At 39.6% G+C, this 24,400-nt stretch overlaps 4 protein-coding genes across 5 annotated transcripts; 2 read left to right on the plus strand and 2 right to left on the minus strand.

Moving 5' to 3' along the window:
• The first annotated feature begins 878 nt into the window (after nt 1-878).
• LOC119555336 (huntingtin-interacting protein 1-related protein) lies at nt 879-6,156 on the plus strand. Its single transcript, XM_037866671.1, has 8 exons — nt 879-1,148; nt 1,986-2,407; nt 2,470-3,200; nt 3,254-3,363; nt 3,418-4,164; nt 4,221-4,656; nt 4,722-5,126; nt 5,189-6,156. Exons 1-8 carry the CDS (start codon nt 1,113-1,115, stop codon nt 5,674-5,676), a joined length of 3,375 nt encoding a protein of 1,124 aa, XP_037722599.1. The 5' UTR covers nt 879-1,112; the 3' UTR covers nt 5,677-6,156.
• LOC119555335 (vacuolar protein sorting-associated protein 13D) lies at nt 5,977-19,440 on the minus strand. Its single transcript, XM_037866670.1, has 19 exons — nt 19,277-19,440; nt 18,423-19,213; nt 17,062-18,108; nt 16,098-17,008; nt 15,775-15,905; nt 15,478-15,618; nt 14,792-15,416; nt 14,616-14,735; nt 14,233-14,557; nt 13,382-14,174; nt 13,076-13,328; nt 12,876-13,020; nt 9,472-12,813; nt 9,201-9,413; nt 8,281-9,135; nt 7,910-8,221; nt 7,351-7,845; nt 6,178-7,293; nt 5,977-6,076 (listed from the first exon to the last, which is right to left on the minus strand). Exons 1-19 carry the CDS (start codon nt 19,371-19,373, stop codon nt 6,026-6,028), a joined length of 11,763 nt encoding a protein of 3,920 aa, XP_037722598.1. The 5' UTR covers nt 19,374-19,440; the 3' UTR covers nt 5,977-6,025.
• Nucleotides 19,441-19,713: 273 nt separating this feature from the next.
• LOC119553885 (hsp70 nucleotide exchange factor FES1) lies at nt 19,714-21,713 on the plus strand. 2 transcript variants are annotated; one of them, XM_037864544.1, is made up of 6 exons: nt 19,714-19,836; nt 19,895-19,978; nt 20,422-20,965; nt 21,027-21,235; nt 21,294-21,376; nt 21,429-21,713. In XM_037864544.1, the coding sequence occupies exons 1-5, from the start codon at nt 19,795-19,797 to the stop codon at nt 21,342-21,344; spliced, it is 930 nt and encodes a 309-aa protein (XP_037720472.1). In that variant the 5' UTR covers nt 19,714-19,794; the 3' UTR covers nt 21,345-21,376; nt 21,429-21,713. The 2 variants fall into 2 exon arrangements, with proteins under 2 accessions (XP_037720472.1, XP_037720473.1); XM_037864545.1 differs by having other exon boundaries at nt 21,486-21,713.
• Nucleotides 21,402-24,369, minus strand: LOC119553884 (ankyrin repeat domain-containing protein 11). The gene is made up of 4 exons (XM_037864543.1): nt 24,216-24,369; nt 23,819-23,954; nt 21,719-23,337; nt 21,402-21,659 (listed from the first exon to the last, which is right to left on the minus strand). Exons 2-4 carry the CDS (start codon nt 23,949-23,951, stop codon nt 21,486-21,488), a joined length of 1,926 nt encoding a protein of 641 aa, XP_037720471.1. The 5' UTR covers nt 23,952-23,954; nt 24,216-24,369; the 3' UTR covers nt 21,402-21,485.
• Between the last annotated feature and the right edge of the window lie 31 nt (nt 24,370-24,400).

Raw genomic sequence — 24,400 nt, forward strand, 5'->3', positions numbered from 1 at the left:
ACGCAGCGCAAGTTTGTTACGCGAATATGCCACGCCCACTCTAACGCCCACAAGCCGCCCAAACCTGTGGCGCCCACAATTTTCATGCTAGATAAATTTGAACTGAAATGTATTAGTCTCGTCAATACCTATCGGTTGACCCAAACAAAAGTTTGCCACGCTCACTCTAACGCCCATAACGCTTAAATCAGTCTACCGCCCACATAACCATATATTGAGATCGCGGGAAGGTGGCGCCTTTCAATCTCGCTTTAGCTTAGTAACGGGTATCTGATAGTCGAGGTACTCGACTATAGCGTTCTTCCTTGTTTTTGTTATAATTATTACTACTAATATTATTATTATTTATATTGTTATTATTATTCTGAAGGAAGATTTGTATTCTTATTATTAATATTATTCTGAATTGATATTATTATAAAATATTATTATTATGCTTTTTCAATATTATGAAAATTATAAAACTATTATACAAATATTAATAAAGATTGTTATTTATAAAAATAACAACAGTTGAAATTTTTTTTTTTATTTATTTTCACAATTCACTAATGAAGAACATTTCATAATTAAAGAACGGGTCCTGGAATGCAGTCATTCCCGACTGGGTACTTGTATACATTTTTTTTGTGTAGGTTACTAAGTTCAATTTTATTTTCGAGAGTTTCAAACTATTACCAACAGAAGGTTCATATTTATTATTTTGAATTAATAATATTAATAATATTACACTATAGTATATGTATTATTATTATTTATATTATAACAATATTGTATTTGGCGCCCGAGTAGTGATGTGAAAGTTCTACGTTGGGATAAAAACATCGATAGTGCAAAGCCCGTATATCGGTTTCCCCGTTGTCATCTCTATATATCACGAAAACAACATTTGTTTATATGACTAATTTTAACTTACACTTGTGGACTTGTGAATACACGCACACGCAGTTCCGAATGAATATGAATGTGGCCAATACGAAAACAATGGGCAACATTGTTGATAAGATAAGATAACTCCCGATCCCAATGTCTTCGCTGCTCTAATGCACACATATCGCGGTGCGAATGATTCGAATTTGTTCAGCAAGTCCGCCGAGAATCGTCAGTAAACAATGGCAACTCACGCCGAGAAGGAGTTCTACCAATTGGTACGTAAACCCGAGGATCCCCACTTCTACCGCCACGAAGATCTGTACAAGTTTATATGTGTACAAGTGCATACTTTGGAATGCGGGTGTTGTCATAGTGTAAATGAGCGGATACTTGCAAATGTTTAGACACACCTTCAGACGCCTTTGAATTTGCATAAACATTTCACTCTAAGCCAGAAGTCAGCCTTGAACTAGATTGTGTAGAGGAGCTCCAAATATCACTGTGTTTTCGCTCGATTTGCAACATCATAGAGACCATACATGCTAATTCGAAGTTTCTCCTCTGCGGATGGCGGTGACCCAGAAAACTAGAAACTGCAATGAATGTGAATACTGTGTGAACTACATCAACTTTTGTCGGTCTTTCAAACTGCAAACAAAGGAGCCTCAAACTTTGTGATTACCGAGTTAAATTTCAGCAAGATAAGGTGTTTTTATAATCTTTAGAATGCATATCTAAGATTAAAGAAGTTTTTTCGTATAAAACATATGGCTCTCATATTTATCAGCAAGAAGAGTTCTGTATAATCAAGTGTTTCATTGTTCGTTCAAGCTATAAAATGTTTGCCACCAAATTCCCAATGTTGTTTGATAGCCCCTCTAAGACCGAATCATACTGCCGATCAGTGAATCACTACTGACGGCTGAAATTCCAATAAAAAATAGTTCAGCTATCGGCCGCCAAAACCCTTCATATCATCTGAGTCAGAAATTCATTGAATTGAATGAAGTTCCACACATGTTTCTCTAGATAACTCCTACAAGTCTTAATAAATGGTGATAACACTTTGTTGAATGCAAATATTGTTTTAATATTTCGACTTTCCATTCCAGAACATCAGCGTATCTAAAGCTTTAAATGGCCTGGAAGCGCCACTCAAAACCAAACATGCCCGCTCCATTATTATTATGATCCACAAGGCCAAGGAGGCCAAAACATTCTGGATGATTATATCCCGGCAGCCTTTGATGCAGAACAGATTTACCGCCTGGAAGTTTTCGCATCTGCTGCACAAAGTCTTGAGAGAGGCCCACGAAAGTTCCATAAGGCACTCGCAGAGCCACAAGAAGATGATCCTGGAAGTGGGGAAAATGTGGGGGCTCCTCCAAGATGACATTGGATGCTGTATACAGGCGTACAGCAAGCTGCTGGCCACAAAGTTAAATTTCCACGACAAAAATCGAATGTTCCCCGGAACCCTGAACATTTCGTTTACGGAACTTTTCATTGCAGTCGATAGGGATTTAAATTACTGGTAAGCTAGGCTTTAAAATTATACAATTTCGACAATATTGTACTAAAAATGTATGATTTCAGCTTTCAACTATGCGTGGAAATTTTCGACTACTTGGAGGATATCATTGCGCTGCAGTTAACAATATTTTCTTCCATGGAAAAATACAGAATGTCGTCGATGACACCGCAAGGGCAATGTAGATTAGCTCCTATAGTTTGCCTTATCCAGGATTCAAATGCTCTGTACGATTTAAGCGTTCGATTAATGTTTAAACTTCACGATGGAGTACCATACGATGTTGTCTCCGGTCACAGAGATCGTTTTCATGGCCTCTTTCTAAAGTTGAAGAGTTTCTACAACAACGTACGACCGCTTCAGTATTTTAAGGACTTAATAACAGTCCCGGAATTGCCGGACTCAAGTCCCAACTTTAAATCCCAAAACGATTTCACCAGCTATGTACCGCCCGTTGTCCACGTTCCGCAGGAGCCCGATCCGGTTGTCGAGGATCTTGTGGATACCAACAATCACGAATCGGAAGCTTTTAGTCAAGCCCAACAGCAGTTAAGCATGCTGGAGGGTATCATAAGTGAAAAAGAGGCTGGCATTGAGGAACTTTCGTTTAAATTAGTTGCTTTGCAAAAGAACTTTGATGAACTGCAACAAAGTTACAGACACGACGTTCAGGAGTTGCAACAAACCAATACTGTCCTATCAAATGATCTGGTTTTGGCGAGAGAAATGTGTGCTACCTTCCGGATGCAAAACGATGATCTTGAGATGCAGCTTAACCAGAACCCAATCCTCCTACGTAAGTTACTTTTCAATATAGAAGGTTGCCAAATAAAAATACCTTTTTTTTAGAAAAAGCTATGGAGGAAGAGGAAAAGCACAAGCTATCCTCGGAAAAATTCAATAAACTCAAAGCACTTTACACGAAAATTCGGGATGAGCACATTCAGTTATTAAGAGAGGTATGAGTAATGACAATATTTTCAGTTTACTTTTTACAAAGCCATTATTTTCAGCAAAGTGATTGCAATAAATCCCTAAATAAAGAGAAACAAGTAAATTCACAGCTTTTGTTGGAAACAAAAGAACTTACCAACGAAATTTCCAAAATTAAAGGAAACGTTGAGGAAAAAGAGAAAGTTAACTTATCTCTGCAAAAACAAATAGAAGAGCACAAGGAGAAATTATTTCAACTCGAAGTGACCAAAAACGAAATAAGGGAGAAGTTCGATGATGTGGTTAAACAAAAGGAGATTCAAGAACTAGATATTAATTCCACCTCTGAAAACTTGCGGCTAAATTGTTTAAAAATCGAGGAACTTAATGCCACTCTTAATGACACCAAGGAAAAACTATCCAACGCCGAAAGCCAAATAAATGCAAAGAGCCTAGAAATAGAAAATATTTCAAAAGCTTTTGAAGCGGAAAAGGCAGCGCTTTTGACCAAGATTGAGCTACAAAATGTCGAAAGTAAAAGCAGTATTGATGCTCAAAACGCTCAACTGCAACAAACGATAAGTAACTTAGAGCAGAGAGATAAAGATTTTAATGAAACAAAGATTAAGCTCACCACCGCCGAAAACCAAATTAGCTTGAAGACCACTGAAATTGAAAACAATCTAAAAGCCTTTGAAGCGGAAAAGGCATTGCTTTTAACTAAAATCGAGAAATTGAATCTGGAGCACAAAAACAACAGCGATGTAATAAATGCTCAATTGCAAGAAAAAATAACTAACTTGGAGCAAAAGGAGTCTGCACTGCAGGTAAGTAAATAAAAAACAATTTTTATAAAAAGGTAGTAACATTGTTTGATCAACAGCAATCCCAGGAAGTTGTAAATCAACTAAGGCAGGACAACATTTTAGTTAGTCAACGTAATGATGATTTGCAAGGCAAACTCACCATTGTTGAGGACAAACTATCCCAAGCAACACAACAAATTGAATCCGTTACAAGTTCGTATCGATCCTGTAGCACCGATTTAAGCGAACTCCGAAAATTGGTAATCAAAACTGTGAAAGAGATCTGCAACTCAAAGTTAAGCGGTTCGGAACAACAACCATTGGATGCGGTTCCAAGCATAATAAGTGAAATGGATATTCTGTTAAATAAGTTTAATACCTCATCCGCTGCAAGCTATACAGCTTCAACAGAAGGAATGAAGGATGTTATGTATTTGGGCTACGTATTTATAAAGTTATACGATCAGTGTGATGTTATCTACAAAACAACCACAGCAATTGAGACGGGTCAGGGTAAGTTTAAAAACCATCTCATAAAAATTTATCGGTTTAAAAAAATGTTTATTGTTTATCCTTAGAGATTTTCACGAAAACATCCTTGATATGTACAGATGTCTGTCAATTGTTTCAATATTGGTTAAACAATGAAACAAAAGATCAGGAAAGGCTACATATCATATCTGATATAGAAACAAAGCTAAAGGATGTTCGAAAGTTAATTGAGAAAATAAAGGCCTCCTTTGAGCAAAAGATTGATTTGGACAAGCTTCTCGAGATAGAGCTTCGCGTAATGGATGCTGCCATTGATGATGCAGCCTCAAAGATAACACATTTACTCGCTAAGGCTCGAGAGAAGGACAACAAAACCAATCTGGAGGTGAACGGAAAAATTGTGGACGCATGTACAACACTGATGGAATGTGTCAAGGCTTTAATCCAAAAATCACGTCTTCTGCAACACGAAATTGTGGCATCCCAAAAAGGTAGTTACAAAATAATATACTAGTATCCGCAGAAGTTTACAAACTGTTTTTTAATATTTCAGGTAATGCCAGTGCCAATGAGTTCTATAGGCGAAATAGTCAGTGGTCGGATGGCTTGATATCCGCTTCGAAAATGGTGGCGAAGGCAGCCAATTATCTGGTGGAGGCTGCGAACAAAGCCATTGAAAGTGAGTCTGGTAAAAACTTTGAACTAATAGTGGCCGCCCAAGAAATCGCGGCCTGCACAACCCAAATGGTTATAGCGAGCAAAGTCAAGGCGGAACGTAATAGTCAAAAGTTATCCGACTTAACGAAGGCCTCGCGAAGTGTAACACAGGCTACAGGAACTCTCGTGGCCACCGTTAAGGATTGCAACTCTCAACTGGAACAGCAAAGTGAAATAGAACTTTCCAAACTAACGCCATCACAAATTAAAACGATGGAAATGGAAATCCATGTTAAAGTACTCGAAACCGAACAAGCTCTTCAAATGCAGCGACTAAAACTCTCGGCGTTTAGGAAAGAGCATTACAAAAACGCGGATTATTAATTAACATATTTTTAAACCTTACTAACTTTACAAACATTATTTTTTTATTAGTGCACGACATGACAAATAATATATGTAAACTACGGTCATTTCATCCGAAAATGCATCCGTAATATTATTCGGTTAATGATTCCATTTTGATCACTTTTGGATCTTCGGTATTTATTTAACCAGTTTTTTCGAAATGCCCATTTACCTAGCATTCATAAAATATGGGTTTACAAATTCTAAAGTGTTTATTTTGCTTACTAATTGGAAAATAAAATAGCATCTATTGCCAAAGAAAATAAAATGTAAAACTTGTTGTCAAAAGGTTTAGGTTTATTATCACGAACCGGCTTATTGCATTTTATAAAACGGCATGTTCACGTTCATCAAAGACACTTTTAGCGTAGTTTATCTAAAAGAAACAAGTATGAAATATATGTGATAATCATTTCAAAATTTGTAAAAGTAAATAAAGTAATATGCTTATATGTATCTTGGGGAAGTTTCACTTACGCATCTTGATGCAGCCTCTGCAACTTCCTCAGATCGACAGCGTATCCTCGGCCTGGTAACTTTCGGACGATTTGTGGATATCTCAATGTAGTGGCTCGCTGACGCCCTACTACTCGTCGATGGCGTCGTGCCCACATTCGTCACCACAGGATGGCACGATAGTATCTCACTTACATGACAATCAAACATAATAGTTGGGATGCCGTCGCTCAATGAAAATATTCGTACGTATTCGGTAGAAACCAGCAGGCGCAATCTAGCCTCTTTATCGTTCCAAAGATTCGCTTCGTATGAAATGATCTTTTCCGAAAAGTTTTTTTGATTGATAAGGTAAAGATATTGTTGTCCTTTGCTTTGACGATTGGAGTACAAAGGTAGAAGACCGCCCGGAGCACCAGTCACACATCTGGGAAGCCTTTTCCTGTCTGGAGCGTTTCTGTGACTATCCCGGCTGGTTTCTCTGACCGCACTTGCAGTTTCCGAAGCCAGGTCCAACACTCCAATGATTGGTTTTGTCACTGTGCCCACCAATCCCTTGCCCAGTCCACTTAGGAAGCCAGGCACGCCATCCGCTTGGGCACCATCGTAAGTATGTCTAACTATACTCGTTACTCCGCCCAGCAACCCGAAGCCGAGACCTTTCAGACCCGCTGCAAGGTGCCCTCCGGATGTATTGGTTTGGAGTTCCAAGATTCGTTGTCTCGTCTCATTGTCGTGGTCATCCAGCACAACTTTCCCCAGACTGTCGGACAGCGTTTCCGTTAGCTTTGCCGTCGAGTTTGATATGCCATGCGTAACATTTTTCACCAGACTCTTGACGGAGCCCTCAAAAATCAGACCGGAAACTCCTTCAGAAAGATCGTTGGCAAAGCCCAGTGGATTTCCAAGGAAATCGACACTGCCCAAAATGGCAGCCGCATGCCATTTCACTTGGTTTATGTAGTGCTTTTTCATTTCCTTCAGGTAAACATCCATCGTCTCGAAGTGCAATCTATCGGAGTACCTGTCTAGCTCAATGCAGGCATCTTCGAATTTGATTAAAGTGAGTCCAAGTGCCTTTTTCGTTTCGTGCAGTTCCACCGGCAGCTTGGATGAAGTGAATGCTGAGAGTCGAACCTTTATTGAGAAATTTCATCATTATAAGATCAAAAGATACCCTTTTATTAAACATACCTGTGTTGCGCCAATGCTTAAATTCTCAAAATAGAATCTCTTCATATCCTGCAGAATGGGCTTATCCTCAGAGTTTTCAAATTGGTATTGCACACTTAAGTTCTGTCGGTTGATTTTGCCATATCCCAGAAATGAGGCCACTTTTAGAATAAGCTTCTCCTCCAGATTCGCAGTTAGGGGCTTCAGGTCCAGCGTTAAGTACTTAAATATGATCGCGTTCTTGTTGGGGCAAGGTAGCATTTTAAACTTTAGCACGACTGCATTTTTCGTTGGGTCCTGGTCATTCGAAGTTTGCGTATGTAACGCTATCGGACTCGCCGCATCCAACAACTGATTATCGATTTGTATATACGAGATGTTCAGATCTAAAGAATTCTCCAACCCACTTTGCACTATATCACAATGGATGTGGTCAAGGCTTATAAACATAATTTCCTCGCAAGGCTTTCGAGCTATGAATGAAATACCGATTCCTTTAACGAGCTCTATATTAATCTGAAAGTAAGTTGTTAAAAATTTAAATTTTGTTATATTCAAGTTATTTCTTAGTATTACTTACCAGATACTCATGGACGAATGCTACTTTTCCGTTATCCGTAATTTGCCTATTGTTCAGAGAAGCATGCATCCATAATAAATCGGGTGTAAGGAATACTGAATTTTGTTTAATTTTAATATCACATATTTCGATCGTGGAAATGGGTCCATCCATTCTTGTTGAAAGCTCCAGTTGACCCGATCCAGGCCTTAATTTCTGTGCCACAATATGCTGTCCAATCGGTATGTATTTCTTACTCGACTGCGACTTGTTTTCAGTTCGCCCCACAACTGCTTCATAGTCGGGCTTCAAGCCACTCTCTCCAAAACGCGACTTAAATGTAGAATTTATTAATAAATAATTAAAAAAGAAATGGTGAAAAGATCACTTACCTGAACGCACATATTGGCATGACACATTAGTCGGCCATTTTCGAATCTCCAAGTCTGCGTGGTAGCCCTTTGCTTATTGGGTGTTCGAACTACCAAACTGGTAAACTCCATGGGATTCGGAGCTTTTTCCAAATCCAGAACAAGTCGCACTGCATTCGCATCGTTCGTTTGAATGGGTGGAGTGGATCCTTCATGTTCCAACTGACCATTTGAGTTCATCAGCCACAGTTGGGAGCGATCTCCCGAGTTCTTTTCCACTATCACAACCTTCTTACCACGTACGCCCAAAACCAAATGTCTGTGTACGTTTTCCTCCTCATTTGATCGCTCGAAAGTGCCATGAAATGCAATGTAAATAAAGTTGGTGTATGTCAATGTTTTCTTAACATTGTGTTTGTTGTTGATTGGAAACTCTATCATGTTCCCGCCAGGCGCCTCCATCAGCAAAGTCTGCGCTCCCAAGGGATCATCCATCACGTAAGACAGGGAGGACTGTGGTCTAACTGGCGTAATCCAAACGGGCTTGGATCGCAGCTGTGAGAAATTGATGACGACTTCCGAACAATTGTCAATTCGAATCGGTGGTGGTAAGGTGCGAGCGTCCGTAAATAAAAGTATGAAAGTGGCATCTTTTGAGATGATCTCCAGTCGAAGGAAAAACATTTCTCCCCACTCGTTTCGCACATTGATATACAAGCTCTGCACATCATTTATGGGAATTCCCTTCGACCAACAGCAACACTCTATCTCCGGAATTCGCACGCAAATAATCTGCTCTTGGTCCCAGTTGGGCCAATGGAAGGCGAAATTGCAATCTATAGGCGCTGAAATAATTTTACGCGGATCGGGGCGGTCCTGAAATAACAATAAAAACTTGTATGTAACGGATATTTAATTTAAATGTTAGCATTACAACTCACATAGTTAACAATATCGCACAGTTGCATGAACTCCAGTTTGTAGCCACTCCGATTGTGCAAATGGAATCTAGGTGACAGAGTTACGAAGGTCGTACAAGCATACAATCCTCTTCCCCTTCTAACGCTAATGCCAATCGCATAGCTTCCCCTGGTATTTTCGGCTCGCAGTTCCCGGTCAGCTAAATCCTTATGCGTGCTAAAGCTTTTGCACCACTGAAAGATAGATAATAAAAGTTAAGTGATAAATAATTCCTAGATCTAGTTAACTTACTAAATTGTTAGAGCCAAAAGCACTACCCAATCGTAGGACTAGGGCTGGTGATCCCTCCTGATCTGAAAACGAAAACATTAGGGGGGCCACTTGCCGCGCAGTCTCGTGCTCCTCAAACTGTCCTGCCGCTGTATTATTGGTTCCTTCTTGTTTACAAATCAGGGGCAGGCCCGTCTTGTTGATTATCCAAACAGGAGCACTGATATAGAGTTCCATGCCCTTGCCTTGGATCGATTGTATAGACACGCGCAGGTGCAACTCCCTCTTCTTGATATCAAACAACTTCAATTTCGGCTCTATAACACCCTTGTGGCTTACGGGAATCTTAAGTTGACCGGAGAGTTGAAAGTTGTCCAGAGTGATGCTCAAGTTCAGGGGCTGGCATATGTTAACGTTGTAAATATTTGCACTCTCCGATGAATTTATTCTTCCGGTGGCTTGCTCATGGATCTTGAACATCAGGTCGCAGCAGAGCATGTTGTTTATCTTCAAAGGTGGCAACAAAGTTATCTTGTGGCCCGGCAAATTTTGTTCCTTAGAGTGGTAGATTTCCCTGCTTATGTTTACTAGTGTGTACAGTTTACTCTTGGTATTGTCATAGCCAACGAGGAGCTGTCGAGTGTCATCCTTGCCGCATTCTTTCCACAAAATTTCCTCATTACTAAAGCCAGTGTCCTCGTAAGCCTCGCTTTCACTTGTATTATGTGCCACATGCAACGATGCTTCGATGAACTTCAGTGGTAAAGTTAATTCGTCGTTGGGTTTTATTACACTAATCGCGGTGAGTCCATCACTATGAGTGCTCTTTAAAGACATCTTCAGGAACACGTTCCGATCCATCTTGTTAATCACCCCCAGGGAGGACTTCACTTTTATCAGCTTCTGGGCAGATCCAATCAATGAGATATCGAAGACTATCCTGCTTTTTGTTAAGAACTGCGAATCTAACTTAGTGGTTCGGAAGAACACCCCAACTTTGTCCACCGATATTGGTCCAATTAGTGTCCATCCATGGATTTGCACAAAAATCTGGTGTAAATTCAGTTGGTGTGAGTGTACGTGTCTCAGTTTACTCTTTTGGGTGAAATCAAATGTTTTGGTTTCGTTGGGCTGCACAGAATACCAGTTCTTGATCAGTTCAAACTGGTGTAAATCGGAACATGTTAAATCCCCAAGGGGAGCATAAATCGGTTTAAAAAGAAGAGGTGTTCCGCTGAGATTCTGCAGGGCAAACGGAATAAACGGAGAGCGCTGCCTAAAGTTCTTGGCTCCATTGTCATTGAAGTCGTTTGTCCAGTTCTTCAGAACCATGTTGAAAAGCTCTATGAATGTGGAGGTAACATTTAACTTGAGCATCTGCTTGCTAGATACCCCAATCTCAAATCTTTTTTTACTGTCCAAGTGACCCTTGGTGTACTTCCACTTTAAGTTGGACTCCCACGTCTCCGCCACCGGTTCCCAGCCGCTGAGACGACGATTGTAATAGTTCACGGAAGCTTCGGTGTCTATATTACCCAGGCTATAGTGACGAATGTTGGTCTCCTTGGGATTGGGATCCTGGGTTTTGAAAGTGAAGTTCAGCAGAAACTTCGAGAGGGAAACTTCCAGCAGCGGCACATCGGCATCCATACAATCGTCAATTATAAACACGGATATGAGACTAGCGTCTACCACAGCGGTTTTCATTTCCAGTGCGGGATTTCGGTAGGAGTTCTGTTTCTGATGAGATAGCCAAAGGGCTGCATCGTTGATTTTCCAATTGTTTACTTGCATGGCATATAGACAGTCGGAAAGCTCGAAACCCATTGCTACGAGGGGAGCCACCTTTTCCAGATCCGAGTCAGCCTTTGATATAACATTTTTCGAACGCGATGTTTGTGCGGGCAACAGTCGAGCCATTCTGGAAAATAACTTAACGTCCACATAGGATAGCCGAATATTTAAGTGTTTCTGAATAAGAATGTTCAAGCAGTTACTCCGCAGTTCTATAATCAAAGTGAACGGATCGATTATGGACAAAGCGCTTTCTTCTTCGGCGTCTAGGGTACAGGAAAATATTTCCAAATGGTTAATGTCCAAGGATATGGGCACAATATTACTATTCGGCTTATAACAAATGACAGTTGTACTCTTCAAAATTATTGCGTTCGAGTCTAGCCGACTGCATTCCTCTGCAAATATGATCTCTGAATCTGTGATATTTACAACGTATTCCGTGGAAATGCTGTTGTCAATCTGAGGCTTTTGTGGAATCTGACTTGTCACGGTATTTACAACGGGTGCCGGTGAGTCCTCTTGCAAGTATGATTTTAATTGGTCCAGAAAACTGAGAAGGGCAAACACCCTCATGTTATTGAGCATTATAGTGTATTTGCTTAGATTCGCTTTCTTCCTGCAATGGATTTCAACCTGCACGGAATTCTCGATACGCACTTCCTTTTTCGATGGTTCCAATATGTTCTTGAACACGTTTTCATTGCTCTTATCGGTTTCATTCCTTTCATCAACGATGAGAATATTGCTTGATATCAAATCGATGTCTTGTGAACCGTCGCTGAACAAGTCGATTTCCAGAGTGGACTTTACAAAGTGGATGCACGCCAAGGGTTCTATCACAGCGCTATGCGAAGTGTTTAAAGCAAGGAGTAGCGACACGTCTTCTAGTAATATTCTAATCGAAATTAGAATCGATACAGTTTTTGACACTTCATTTTTTGGCAATAGGTTAATTGTCGATAGCCTCTCAATGGATGTGCAGCTGTTATTATGGTAATTTATGTAGATGTCATCTGTTTGTTCCCCAATATTGTTGTTCAAAAAACTTCGAATTAACTTGTACTGTTGAATATTAATCATTCCATTCAATTTGGAGAATGTCCCTTGAACACTGATGTCTGGACAGACACGGTTTACATCTGCCGAAAGATTTCGCTCTAGTTGCAGGTGAAGGAAACACGACTCGTTAAAGAATGGCTGACCTAATCTTAGGAAGTTCATATCAGCGATTATAATTCGATCCTTTTCCTGATCAAGTTTTGCTTTCATTGAGCTCCTTTCGCCGGAGAATAAGTTTATATTTACCAGGTCAATTCGCATTACATCCAGGATTTCGCTTTTACTCGGCTCTGCACTCATTTTGCTTATTATATTATCGTCACTGGCAAAGTGGAAACTATTTTTCAAGGTAAACTTGCCAAGGTAAGCGATTATCACTTCGTTTCTGTTATAGGAAGACGGAAGTACAATAACTGGAGAATCCGCTTGAATCACTAGCTTCATTTTCGATGGACGCATATTCTGTTCATTTCCATGACTTTGTTTCTGTAGCTTTCTTATAACAGGCTGTAAAAATATAAAACAATATAAAATTAAACAAGAAACACGCAAAGATTCTCGAATATTACCGTTTGCAACTGGAGCAGATCTTTAACAAAAACATGTAACTCAGTGGAAAAGCGCTTGGTGTGAATATAGTGCACTGCAGACATGTTTATTCGCAGCGTTGAGTCGGTGTCCAAGGTCTTTAATGCCTCCAAATCGACCAGTTTTCTGAAAATATATATTATTTAAATAAAAATAGCTAACATTGTTCTTTTAAACTTACTTTTTATATACAAAGTTTAAGGCTTCTGTCCCACTTGTAAGAAACTTTTGCTTATAAATGTTTCCATACTTTGTAAGATCATATACAGACACGGATCCCAGGCAGCCTTCAACAATTTTGGAAAAGGGGTCCTGAAGAATCACGAAAACAGCATTCGACACATTTACCCTAGATAAAAGAGACTCATTCCGAATCAAAGTAAAGTTGAAACTTCTTATTGACACCTTCAGTTTACTGCAAAATTGGTCAATATCTGAAACAAGTAATATTAGCATTAATGAGGATAGTTTACAAATGGCTACTTACGTTTTTCCACAAGTTTCTTCTCTTCTGTGTACTTTTCATTGAAGCTGTCAACCGAAACAAGGCCAAAAAAGTCAAAAATGGTATACCAGCGTTCCACGCAAATGGCCAAGTTCAAGCAATTAAATTGAATTGAACTGGATTGTTCAAGTTTACCCTTCTGAGCAGATCTTCCTGTATGTGATTTGTAAGTAACTAAGGTTTGACTTTCTTTTTTTCTACCCAGTTCACTTTTGTTACAAGAAGTGAACTTCTTGTCTCCGCTGAAAACTTTGACCTGCATATAGTTGAAGAAACACGAAGGGACGGAATTGGATCTACTTTTCAGGGAATTGCAGTAGCTTGGTAAGTCGGGACACGAAGATGATGACATTTCATTTTTCTTAACAGTTTTTTCAAGATCAACCGAAGTCACCATATTTCTAAACGGCGATGTTAGGTCCGACTTTAAGTCCTCCATTAGCACAGACTTTAACACGACTTCCATATCTTTGTCATAACCCTTAGCAATATGTTTTACATTAAAGTCTTTAAATGTCAAATTAATCAAGTCGTTGTGGTATTCATTCTGCAGGTTAATTTGAAATACAGACACTGAAAACTGAATAATAGTGCTTATAATGGGTTCATCATCAATACTCAAAGTTGGTTCACTATCTCTGTGTTGATCAAGATCTTCCGAGTCATTAAAAGCTCCATTTGAGAAATTAGTGGCGTACCGAATGCACTCCAAAAGTAACTCGTACTGTTTTCGGTTTAGGGATACTTTCAGGGCTTCAACCATACTTCCTTTCACCTGCGAGTTTCAAGGAGTTTAAAAATAAATAGTTATACCTAGCATATTTCATACTTACTGATAGACTGTTTAGTTGTTTTTCTTGACCACTATCTTCACCATATCCAGCATAAAGATGTAAAGTAATCGCTGTGTCGTGCAGTATGGGAATTGCATCCTTATTTTTAGCAGGATGAACATTAAAACTGTACTCCCGTTCATCAATATTCAATGAGTAAACGTATGTATTTTTGATTTCAATTGTATACGACTCGTTGAAATCATCTGAATCACATTTAACTGCATTTGAGCAACTTATTTTTCCCAAGTTTGCGATCAGTACATTGGTACTCGCGTTGGAAATAGGCAGAATAATTATTGGGCTACTAATTATGATATCAAGCCTGAAAATACAAAAGTTAGTTGTTGAATTGTTTAAACTTCAAAAATGTATAGGCTTACCAATTGTCCTGGTGATTTCGCTGCGGATGAACTGGACCGATTTGCTCGACAGCCCTAATCTGCTGCACAAACTCCTTAGCCATATCCGTAGCTTTATTACCAATGGAGGTGGCAAATTCTCTACAAATATCAGGAAGTTGTATAATATATGGGATAGGATATGATATCCAACATACCGCAAGCTCCTTTTGAAATACGTAATGCATGCGTTCACATCCCGCAAAAACCTGGGACAATGAGTATATGAAGCGGAAGCCATGCGCATTTGGAAAGTGCAAGTTGTTTTGTCACTCCAATGGCTTTGAAAGCTAATTGCATCACTTTCGTCGCTCTTTTCTTCATTGTAATTATTTGAGTATATTTCATTGGAAAGCTGACTAAGAACGGTTTGTTTATTTGTGTCGGAAGCTCTCAAAATTTGATCACGGCCCACTGAAAGAATCCTGGGATGGCAAAAGGCCTCAGAAGTAATGTCGATAACTTGTATTCCGCCAAGAGATCCGAAAACAGACAGATCCGATTGAAAAGATGCATTGATTTTCGCTTCCGTCAACGTGACAGTTCCAACTTTTCGACCAACATTAAATTTGTCTCTTTTGATGGTATATAAAAGTAAAATATTCAACCGGAAAAAATCAAAGAATATTTCGTTATGGTTTTTACGATCGACTTGGTCATCCAATTCTATTGGTATTTCAGTCGATTCTTTTGTTGGCTCTGTGCTTTCATTTTGAAATATATTTTGTGCCAAAAGAGTCCTTTTTGCGAAGTTAAGAATTTCAAGAATAGTATCCTGATTAGCTGATTAAAAAGGTTGAAAAATAAATTTTATGATGATGAAAAAACCAAAACATGTAAATACCAATTATATCCAAACTGTTAAACGTGATGTTAGTGGTGTGAAGTTGCTTTGAATTGCTATCATTGGGCGGAACAATTTTAATGTCAACCGATATTAGCGCCTGTGAATCCTCATCCTCGCATAATTCTGTTGATCTATCTCCTAAAAAATGGATTAACAAATAAATTAATAATAACTTGCTTAATGTTAGATAGATATTAGTTATGAAAATTGTTTATCAGCACAATTTAAATTGTTAATATGCAGTTAGCTCGCATTATAAATAAAGAAAGGATCCTTTTCTCAATTCGTACATACCCATCTTAATATTTTGAACTGCTTTTGTAATCATGTGCGGACTAGTAGCTCTATCGAAAAAATTTGGAGATCCAGGCGAAGTCGGAGAAACAATTGCGCTATGTTTAAGGCTGCCAGATAAACTATCCATTCTATAAAACGCATAAATGTTTTTGAAAATTGGTTTGACTATTTTACACTTAATATGAAAATATACAATGCACAGGCAATCATGCGCAGAGAACAAATTATTCAACCGGATATTAAAAAAATTACTAAGCTAAGCAACAAAATGAAAAGCAATCTAAAAAGCGTTGGCTTAGGACTATAAAGGAGGTACATACCCGACATGTCGGTGGCTAGCTACTAATAGTTCAAAATCAGGACCGAAAGACTGAATGGCATCTACTAAGAGCAATCCGTGAACCGACATCGAAATATTTGTCTCGCTCGATTCTTTTACTAAACCAGCTCGTGCCCCGATAATTTGCAGCTCGGCAATACTTCTTTCTGTCGACTGCATTTCTATCACCAGTTGATCCATTACAAACTCAATGACGACTCGACTTCTATCGTCTTCCGCCAAGTTTTTAATTCGTTCGCTGGCGTAAATCGTGTTGCCTCCTCTGTAAATATCTTCCATTTCCTTCGATGCTTTTATGATGGGTTTCATAATGTTACAACAATTATTTATGAGTTCTTCGTTCCCATGGATTAATATTGTTGGACAGGTGCCGAAGAGCATAAACGAAGGATATTCAGGATCGACAGTGAATATATTTCTCTGCTCAAGAGTAAGGTTTATGTTAAATTTATCAATCAAATGGAAGTTCGAGGATGTTTTTAAGCAAGCTTGCCACCTTTCTTCGTATTTGCAAACCAGAACTTGAAGGTTGGTGAAATTTATCAAGTATTTATCGTAAATCTTATTATGCAGAACGTACTCCAACTGAACATTTTTGTTTAGAAAACTTTCCATTTTCGAATTTTCAAGAAGGGTGGGAGATTCAGAACCACTTTTTTCTGATGCAGGTGGTGTCGAGCATGGTGTCAAATAGGTTTCATCATCATCGCTTGTATTTTCCGTTACAGCCGATTCTATCACAGGTATGACTCTCTTAACCTCCATTTTTCGCATTTCCAGTTTTCCGAAGTCCAGCAAGACCATTAGCGAATTACTGACTTTGTAATTTTCCAAGAAAATTATACGAGGGGCGAAAATTTCGATTTCGAACATCCAAATCTTCCGGTTTACCTAAAAGAAGAATATCAGCACATTGAAATTTTACTTCAGAAAGATTTACTCACCTCATTGCCGCTAAACATTTCATTCCAGTTTTTCATAAAGTCTGTTTTCTTCTCGACTCTATCGGGCGGTGAGTATTTATTGGAATTTGCATCAGCCAAGAAATCCAAGAGCCACTGAATTGCATCCTCATTATAGATAAGATCTAATCCTTTTGATTTTATATTCAGCTGAAATCGTAAGTGATTACAATTTTCGTATTGTAATTGGAACAGGGTATCCTCCTGAAGCGCATTCTTAACTACTTGGTTTGGTGTGGCTATGTTCCCTGTTTGCGGCTTGATTAAATAATTGTGCATTGTTTCACTACTGGTTTTATCTATTAAATATACTTCTTGTAATGATATGCCCACAGTGTAAGAAGTTAACTGTGGGCTTAACTGGAGGTAGGCAGAAAAGTTATTTAATTGCATTTCCATTGATTTCCTTCGGCCATCATTTAATTTATCTTCGGTCTGAAGGATTACCAATCCTTTGATTAGCTTTATTGAAAAGTGCCCAAAAACAGCATCGCTTTTTAAGTCCGAAGAGTTCTGAAGTGAGTTTTCCAAGGCAACTAGAATATCGTCTTCCAAATGTTTCAACGACTCATCTTGTTCGTTATTAGGGGTACTGGGACTGTTGGCGTACCAGCCCATCCAGTTTGGAAACCAATGAAAGAGCATATTCTTTCCTTGTTCGCTGTGTGATTCAAAGGAAAACCCTTTTGTGAACACTTTTTCAAAACATATCCTTCTCATAATGGTTAAATCCGAGATATTTCTGTCGCTTTCAATGTAAGCTTTGAACTCTTTTTCTTCGATGGACAGATTTTCATTTGGATTCAGAATAATCGTTTTATAGAGAAGCATGTAACGAAGGTTTTCCTTAAGAACCAACCACTTTTCTTCATTCTTTTTAAAGTCAAAACCATGACAAACGGTAGCATATTTCCACCATAAGCTTGGATTGCTTTCCACGCTGCAATTGGGCCGCTTTAACCTGTATTGACGAACTTTTTTAACTTGTCGGATGTCTGAGAGCTTATCTAGCATTTGAAGCCGCTGGACCTGGAAATTACAAAACCAAGGATGGTTTATAAATATAAGCAAATAATACAATAAATTTATGGGGATGGGAAAGTTACTTAAATGTTTATCTAACTGACATATTTTTACGTTCATTTTAAGGCTTGGTTAGGTGGGAAGTACCACATTTTGTAGAACTCGATAACGAAAGTTTACCATATTATTTTATTACCAAGTAGACATTTTTTTTCGGTAAAGGGGAAAGGCATTTTAAGTGTCTAAACTGAAAACATATTTGCCATGATCTTTAGACTTCCCTCCTTCCTCCCTTTTAAAATATTGGCTCCGCAACTCACCTTCGATATGTCTATGACCACCTCGGGAACCAGGAGTTCGCAGGAGACCCTGGGCTTGTCTTTGGTACGTATCACCTGTAGGCACTTGTCGCGCTTCCACCTGGCCGTTGCGCAAATGGGCTTGATGATGAAGTTGTGGGGCCTCAACTCGCAGGTCGAGTGCAATTTCTCGAGGATCTCCTGGTTGGAGTACGACTGACATTTGATGTCCTCGTGCAGCAGATCCCAGTAGACCGAGAGCTCTTTGAGCTCTACCAGCTTATAGTTCATTTCGCTGTTGGTCATCTTGTACGACCCATTGGTCCAATCACAGTCGCAGCTCTGGGCGGTCAGGGATCCGATCTTGATGCCCGTGCATATCTTGCTCTTGCCGGTGTCCACGATGTCCTCGAAGCGAAAGTGGACATCGGATATCTTGAGCTCGATGTTGTCAATGATGTTGGTGGCCATGTTGGTGCCGTACTTGAGCCAATTGTTGTAGGACGAGAAGTAGTAGGACTCCATTTGCTTGCCCTTCTCGGACCGCCATCCTGCTTCTGCGGCGTCCAGGACGGCCAGCTTGTACTCCAGATCTTGCACCTTCTCCTTCTCGTAGTCCCAGTTGTCCAGGTTCTTTGGACAAATGATGCAGAACAGGCCCTCGATGGAGATGCACCAGGGTGAGGTCCTAAACTGGCGGACGGGGACCTGCAGTTTGATTTTGCGTATGCTGCCTGCGGTGACTTCGACCGGCAAATTGAACGAACGGAGGGCATCTTTGCGAATGGGTATGTTCTCGAGCTCAACCTCGCCTGCATCGAAAAAGATATGGTATATTCGATGCGGAATAAAGATAAACAATTATATCACATTACCCGATAGCAGGGCCACTGACAACTGCGCCGAATTCAAGTTCTCCAGGTACTTTCCAAGATACGTATTCAACACCCACGTTATGAGGTCCCGTAACATGCTTGTTTATTTGCCGAGGACGCTAATCCTATTAAATATTTGTTTTTAACTTCTTTCCTCGGGACCAAAACTATAAACATATGATTGGGGACTATCTGCACCGCACAAATATTGGCGAAACCAAGCGGAACGTGGAACTGGAACAGGTTGGGAAAATAGATAGGGTCTGAGAAAACAGGTGGTTAAATTTTTGAGAATTTGATATATAATATATAATATATGATATTTCAAAATAAGGATTTAATACTAATTTATATCAAATTGGGTTTGTGTAATTTGTTAGTTCAAAAATATTTGTTTCTGTTTTCTGATTGACAATTTTTTTATCGGTCATGTGCGATAAGCCTACAATACCATCACTAATTAATGTCAAAAACAAAAATTATTTTGCGTTTCCGAGGCAATCTGTTTATTTTTTGAAATGGCCGATCCCAACGTACCCAGAGGAGCTTTAAGTTTGCAGGTATTTTAGTTGGATACATTTTCATGAGAAAAACCATTTATATAACTCCTTTCCCTAGAATGTGCTGAAGTATACGGTGCAACACCACGATCCAAATCCAAATGCGGAGATTCCAAAGTTGGACGAAACAGCAGATGTTGAGGTTTGTAAACATTTCTAACTTGAATTAGAAATAGTTGTTCAACTTTATTTTAAATACACCCTGAATAATAGCAATTTGTTTAAAAATCAATAATCGGAACTTAAGCACTGAATCAGTCGAATAATCTAGAACATCTTTGGCCAATAGCCATGTGCTCCTCTCAGCTGGAATTCTATTCTTATTTTTGGGTATTCTTCGATTAAATGGGGACCGAAATAATTGAAAAAATAAGCATGTCATATTATACATTTTCATATTTATATAAATATATGTTGTTGGAAATACATTTCCCAATTATAGCATCTGTCAAAATTTCTTATCCTTACAGCCAAACCTTTTAAAATTTCAGTTTCTACCCTATAATAAAGCAAAGATCAGTTTGAGTCTATCCTAGCTTTTGCTCTATTCTATCTTGTGACTATAAAACACTTATATTTTTTCAGAGAACTCAATTTTTAGCCAATGCCCTAAGTGCCATGACAGTGGATGCTGTGGCGGTTATGAAAGAAGCTTTGTTCATATTGGACAGTCCTCAGGCCAGCACAGACGACCAGATCGAAAGCCTAGACGTCATAAGGAGCCACATCGACGACATCGATAATGCCATATCCCTGGTGAAGCTGGGCGGAACAGCAACTTTACTTCGCTATATAACAACTGGTGTGGATAACGAAATACGATCCGCGGCCCTGAACACGGTTGCCGAGGTGGCGCAAAACAATGTGTTTTGCCAGAACGCCCTCGTAAACGATAAATTCCTGCCTGTTCTTCTAAAGAATTTGAGCGATGCCGATCAAAACATAGTACGATGTTCTTTGTATGCGATATCAACGCTGATACGAAACTTTGAGCCTGGATACCTTGAGTTTAAGCGAATACAGGGTATCAGTGCTTTGATAACCTGCTTAAAAATTGCAAATGTAAACGTCTACGTAAAAGCTGCGTTCCTTATTGCATCCTTAAGCTCAGCCGACCAATCTGTCAAAGGTATTTGGGAATCGCTTTTAAACTCTTCAATTTACGTGAAGTCTTAACCTTTATTTTACAGATGATTTTCTTAAAGAAGACGTATTTCCGGTGCTAGTGGACAACCTTAAACCCGTTGAGGACTTTGATATCAAAATAGAAACCACTCTTTTCGCACTATCATCACTTTCGCTGGAATCAGACTTAAAACTTTCTACCGACAAACGCGAGGAAATACTGTCTACTCTCCAACAAATCATTTCCAAAAACAAACAGTCCGAAAATTGTGAAGTAAGATTTTAATATATCTATTGCTGTATATCAAATTTCATACCTACTTTATTTACAGGACATGGTTACATATGCGAGAATTATTGTGGACAACTTAAATGCACGTTAAGGGCTAAATCAATTCAGTTTTTCACGTAAAATGTAAGCTAAATAAAACAGTTTCGAAAGTATATCTAATTTACAAAACTTTTAGGAAAACACATTGCTGTGTTTTTAATTTTGTAACAATTTATTGTTTTCAATTTGTCAGTTATGTCGGCAATGTGTCAAAATCTTCTGCAACTGAAACGATCGGAACGTGTTCCATATTAACATCAATCGGATTGTCGCAGAGCCTATTTCGTTTCGCAAATAATTTCCAATCCATGATCTGAACGGCTTGCAGACTTTCGGCCTCGTTTTTATGCCGCAACACCATGGATTCCTGAAAGAGCAATATGAATAAATAATCGCAAAGGAAATGTACTAAGAAGGTAAACAAACCTTGATTTTCTCCCACTTATCGTCGACATCTTGCAACCAGCTGAGTAGCAAACGCCCATTGAATCGGCAGCGAGCACTCTTTTCCTTTTCGTCCTGCTCTGGAGTGATCATGTTGTAGACCTCGTCGTCCTTTAGGTATGTACAAACGGAATAGGGAGCCGGTTGGCCAGATATGCTCCTAGCAGCCTTCGAGTGGACCCGTATTATCTCCTGCTCAACGTTCATGCACAGTTTTTCCCGTTCCACGGTGTGCGCTTGGATCAAGTTTTGTCTAGCCTTCTCCTGGTCCTGATAAATACTTTCCATGGCCTGCGGCACAGTGCAAGGAATATCCGGAGTCGAAGTATCCGCATTGCGACTTAATAAGTACGTTTTCTTCGTCAGAAGATAGTCGTTGTATCCCTGCGGAGGTCTTGGCTTCACCGGATACAAGCTCTTCCACTTCTTCTCGATCTGACGACGGATGCTCAAGAACATCTGGAAGCCATTGGTGAACGGATGGTCATGCGGGTGAGACTCTTCGGAATTCACTCCAGAATCTGCGGCATTCGAGTTCTTCGAACTATCGTCGGTGTTCTTCGGCCGTATCTTCCGCTTTCGCGGATGGAGGTCCACGTTCGAGGGATTTATTTCCTTGGACGAGGAAGTTGATGACGTCGAGGGGCTTGGAACATTGGTGATTGTCTCCTGGTCAAACTGGTGGCCTTGCGGGATCGGACTAGAAGTCATGTTGCCATAGGGTAGCTTCACATCCGCAGGATCGTTGGCATGATTGGATGACGCCGGCGATGGGGAGCTGCTCTGCATTTGCGGGGAGGAGTTATTGGAACTGCGCTCAACACTGGTCACTCCTGTGCGATGAGAGCTGCGCAGGACCCTTAGATTCTTTTCGTCATTAAAGAGCTTTATGTTCTTGTCGTCCAGGACCGTGGAGCAAATGCTGTTGCTCTTCTGGGGACTCTCGTGCGGACTAATAGATTGATTGGTCAGAACGGTGTCGATGGAATCGCTGTTGGAGCTAACCACATAGGGCAGGGCCGCATTGCGGGAGGCTGTCACCTTGCCGGTCCTCAGCACATTGCCCTCGGTGTCAATGGAGCAGTTCTGTTGCGGAATCACAATCTTCAGTGGCGGCACCTTGAGTCCTCCGTTGTACAGGCTGTCGTTACTCTTGTAATCATCGCTGCACTCAGTTTCGTTCTCGATGTCCACATTCTTACTAGTCTCCGCCTGCTCCTTGTCCGCACTGCAAGAGGCACTGCTTTTGTTTCCTGATGGGGATCCCTTCGTCGCCGCTAGCTTGGAGCCCTTTTCCACCCTGGAGGAGAGTTTAAGGGAGGCCCCCTTCAGGTCCTTGCCATGCTCCGAGTCCTTGCGCTTCTTTTTCTTCACGTCCTCGCCAGATTCCTCGTAATCCTCCTCTATGTCTGAGTAACAACGCTTGGCCGCCGAAGTACCCTGATGATTCGAATCGCTGTTTTTACCATCGTTGCTGCTCTCCTCCGCCGAAGACTTGTCTTTGGTGTCCAGGACCTCTTGCTTCTCGTTCAGGCAGCTCTCCTCAATCTCTGTGTCTCCTTTCTTGCAATCATTCTTCTTTAAATTGGTGCGGGATGAATCTGCAAGAGCGAGAGTCTTATACAATACATTTGACGGCTGTGTGATTTAGTTTGCAATAATATGTGGGATGGTAGGATGGGATCAAAAAAAAATTATTGCTTGTATCCTTTGTATTTTTGTTTGATTTTATAAAAAAAATGTTTTCTGGTTTTTGGAAATGTATTACAAATTTAAATATTGAAAAAAGTATTTCTTAGCAGGGAATTGAGTGACAAAAAGTCAAAACCAGTTTTTCGGATACTTGTACCTTACTTTATTCCTGTTTTACGTGCGTAGAGAATCAGATACATTTGTGTACATATGTAGAAGGTGTAGTACCATTTCTGTATGTAGATATGTAGGAAGCTAAGTTCCCACGGCATGAATTGCGATTTGGGGACCAAAAGAAACTATTCCATGCAAATAATTCTAACTAATCCGTACACCCAACGAAGCAAACATGGAAAACATTGTTTTCCTCTTCACTTTTTGTATATTTACCTGTCGAAGAGGTGGTGGCTGTCATTTGAATAAGGCGTATCTGCTGCCTTTCAGACATCGGCGTATTTGAATTCGATCTAGGTTGGGTAGCTCCTGTATTAAATCCTATCCCCTTCGGTCTTGGGGGTGGCATACTCTTTTGTTCAGTTTGTAAAAATTAAAATATAGAACAAAAACAGAGACTTGTTAAAGTCTTACAAAATTTAATACAAAATTAATAGTGCGACCGTATCTTGAATGCAAAAATACGCCGGCTTGCGAATATATTAATGTAGATCTATGAACAATTATATTATTGCAAATGCTTAGACTTAAACACAATTAAATTAAAATAAATGTTGCACAAAAATTTTAAATTTTTTATTCATATTCTTCAGTTACTAAACTAAAAATGTACCTCCTCCAACAAAGTACGTTTCTCTGCCGCTTTCGAACATTATATTGATGGTTACTGATTTTCTGAAGGATCATGATTATGTATTTTTCAATTAATTATTGAGGGAATTGTAATTTTAGATTTTTTCATCAAACCGAAGTTATTTATCTAGTTCGTGTTCCGATTCCACTGCGTTTCTGCTCTGG

Source organism: Drosophila subpulchrella, chromosome 3L (genome assembly GCF_014743375.2).
Source record: "Drosophila subpulchrella strain 33 F10 #4 breed RU33 chromosome 3L, RU_Dsub_v1.1 Primary Assembly, whole genome shotgun sequence".
NCBI lineage: Eukaryota > Metazoa > Arthropoda > Insecta > Diptera > Drosophilidae > Drosophila > Drosophila subpulchrella.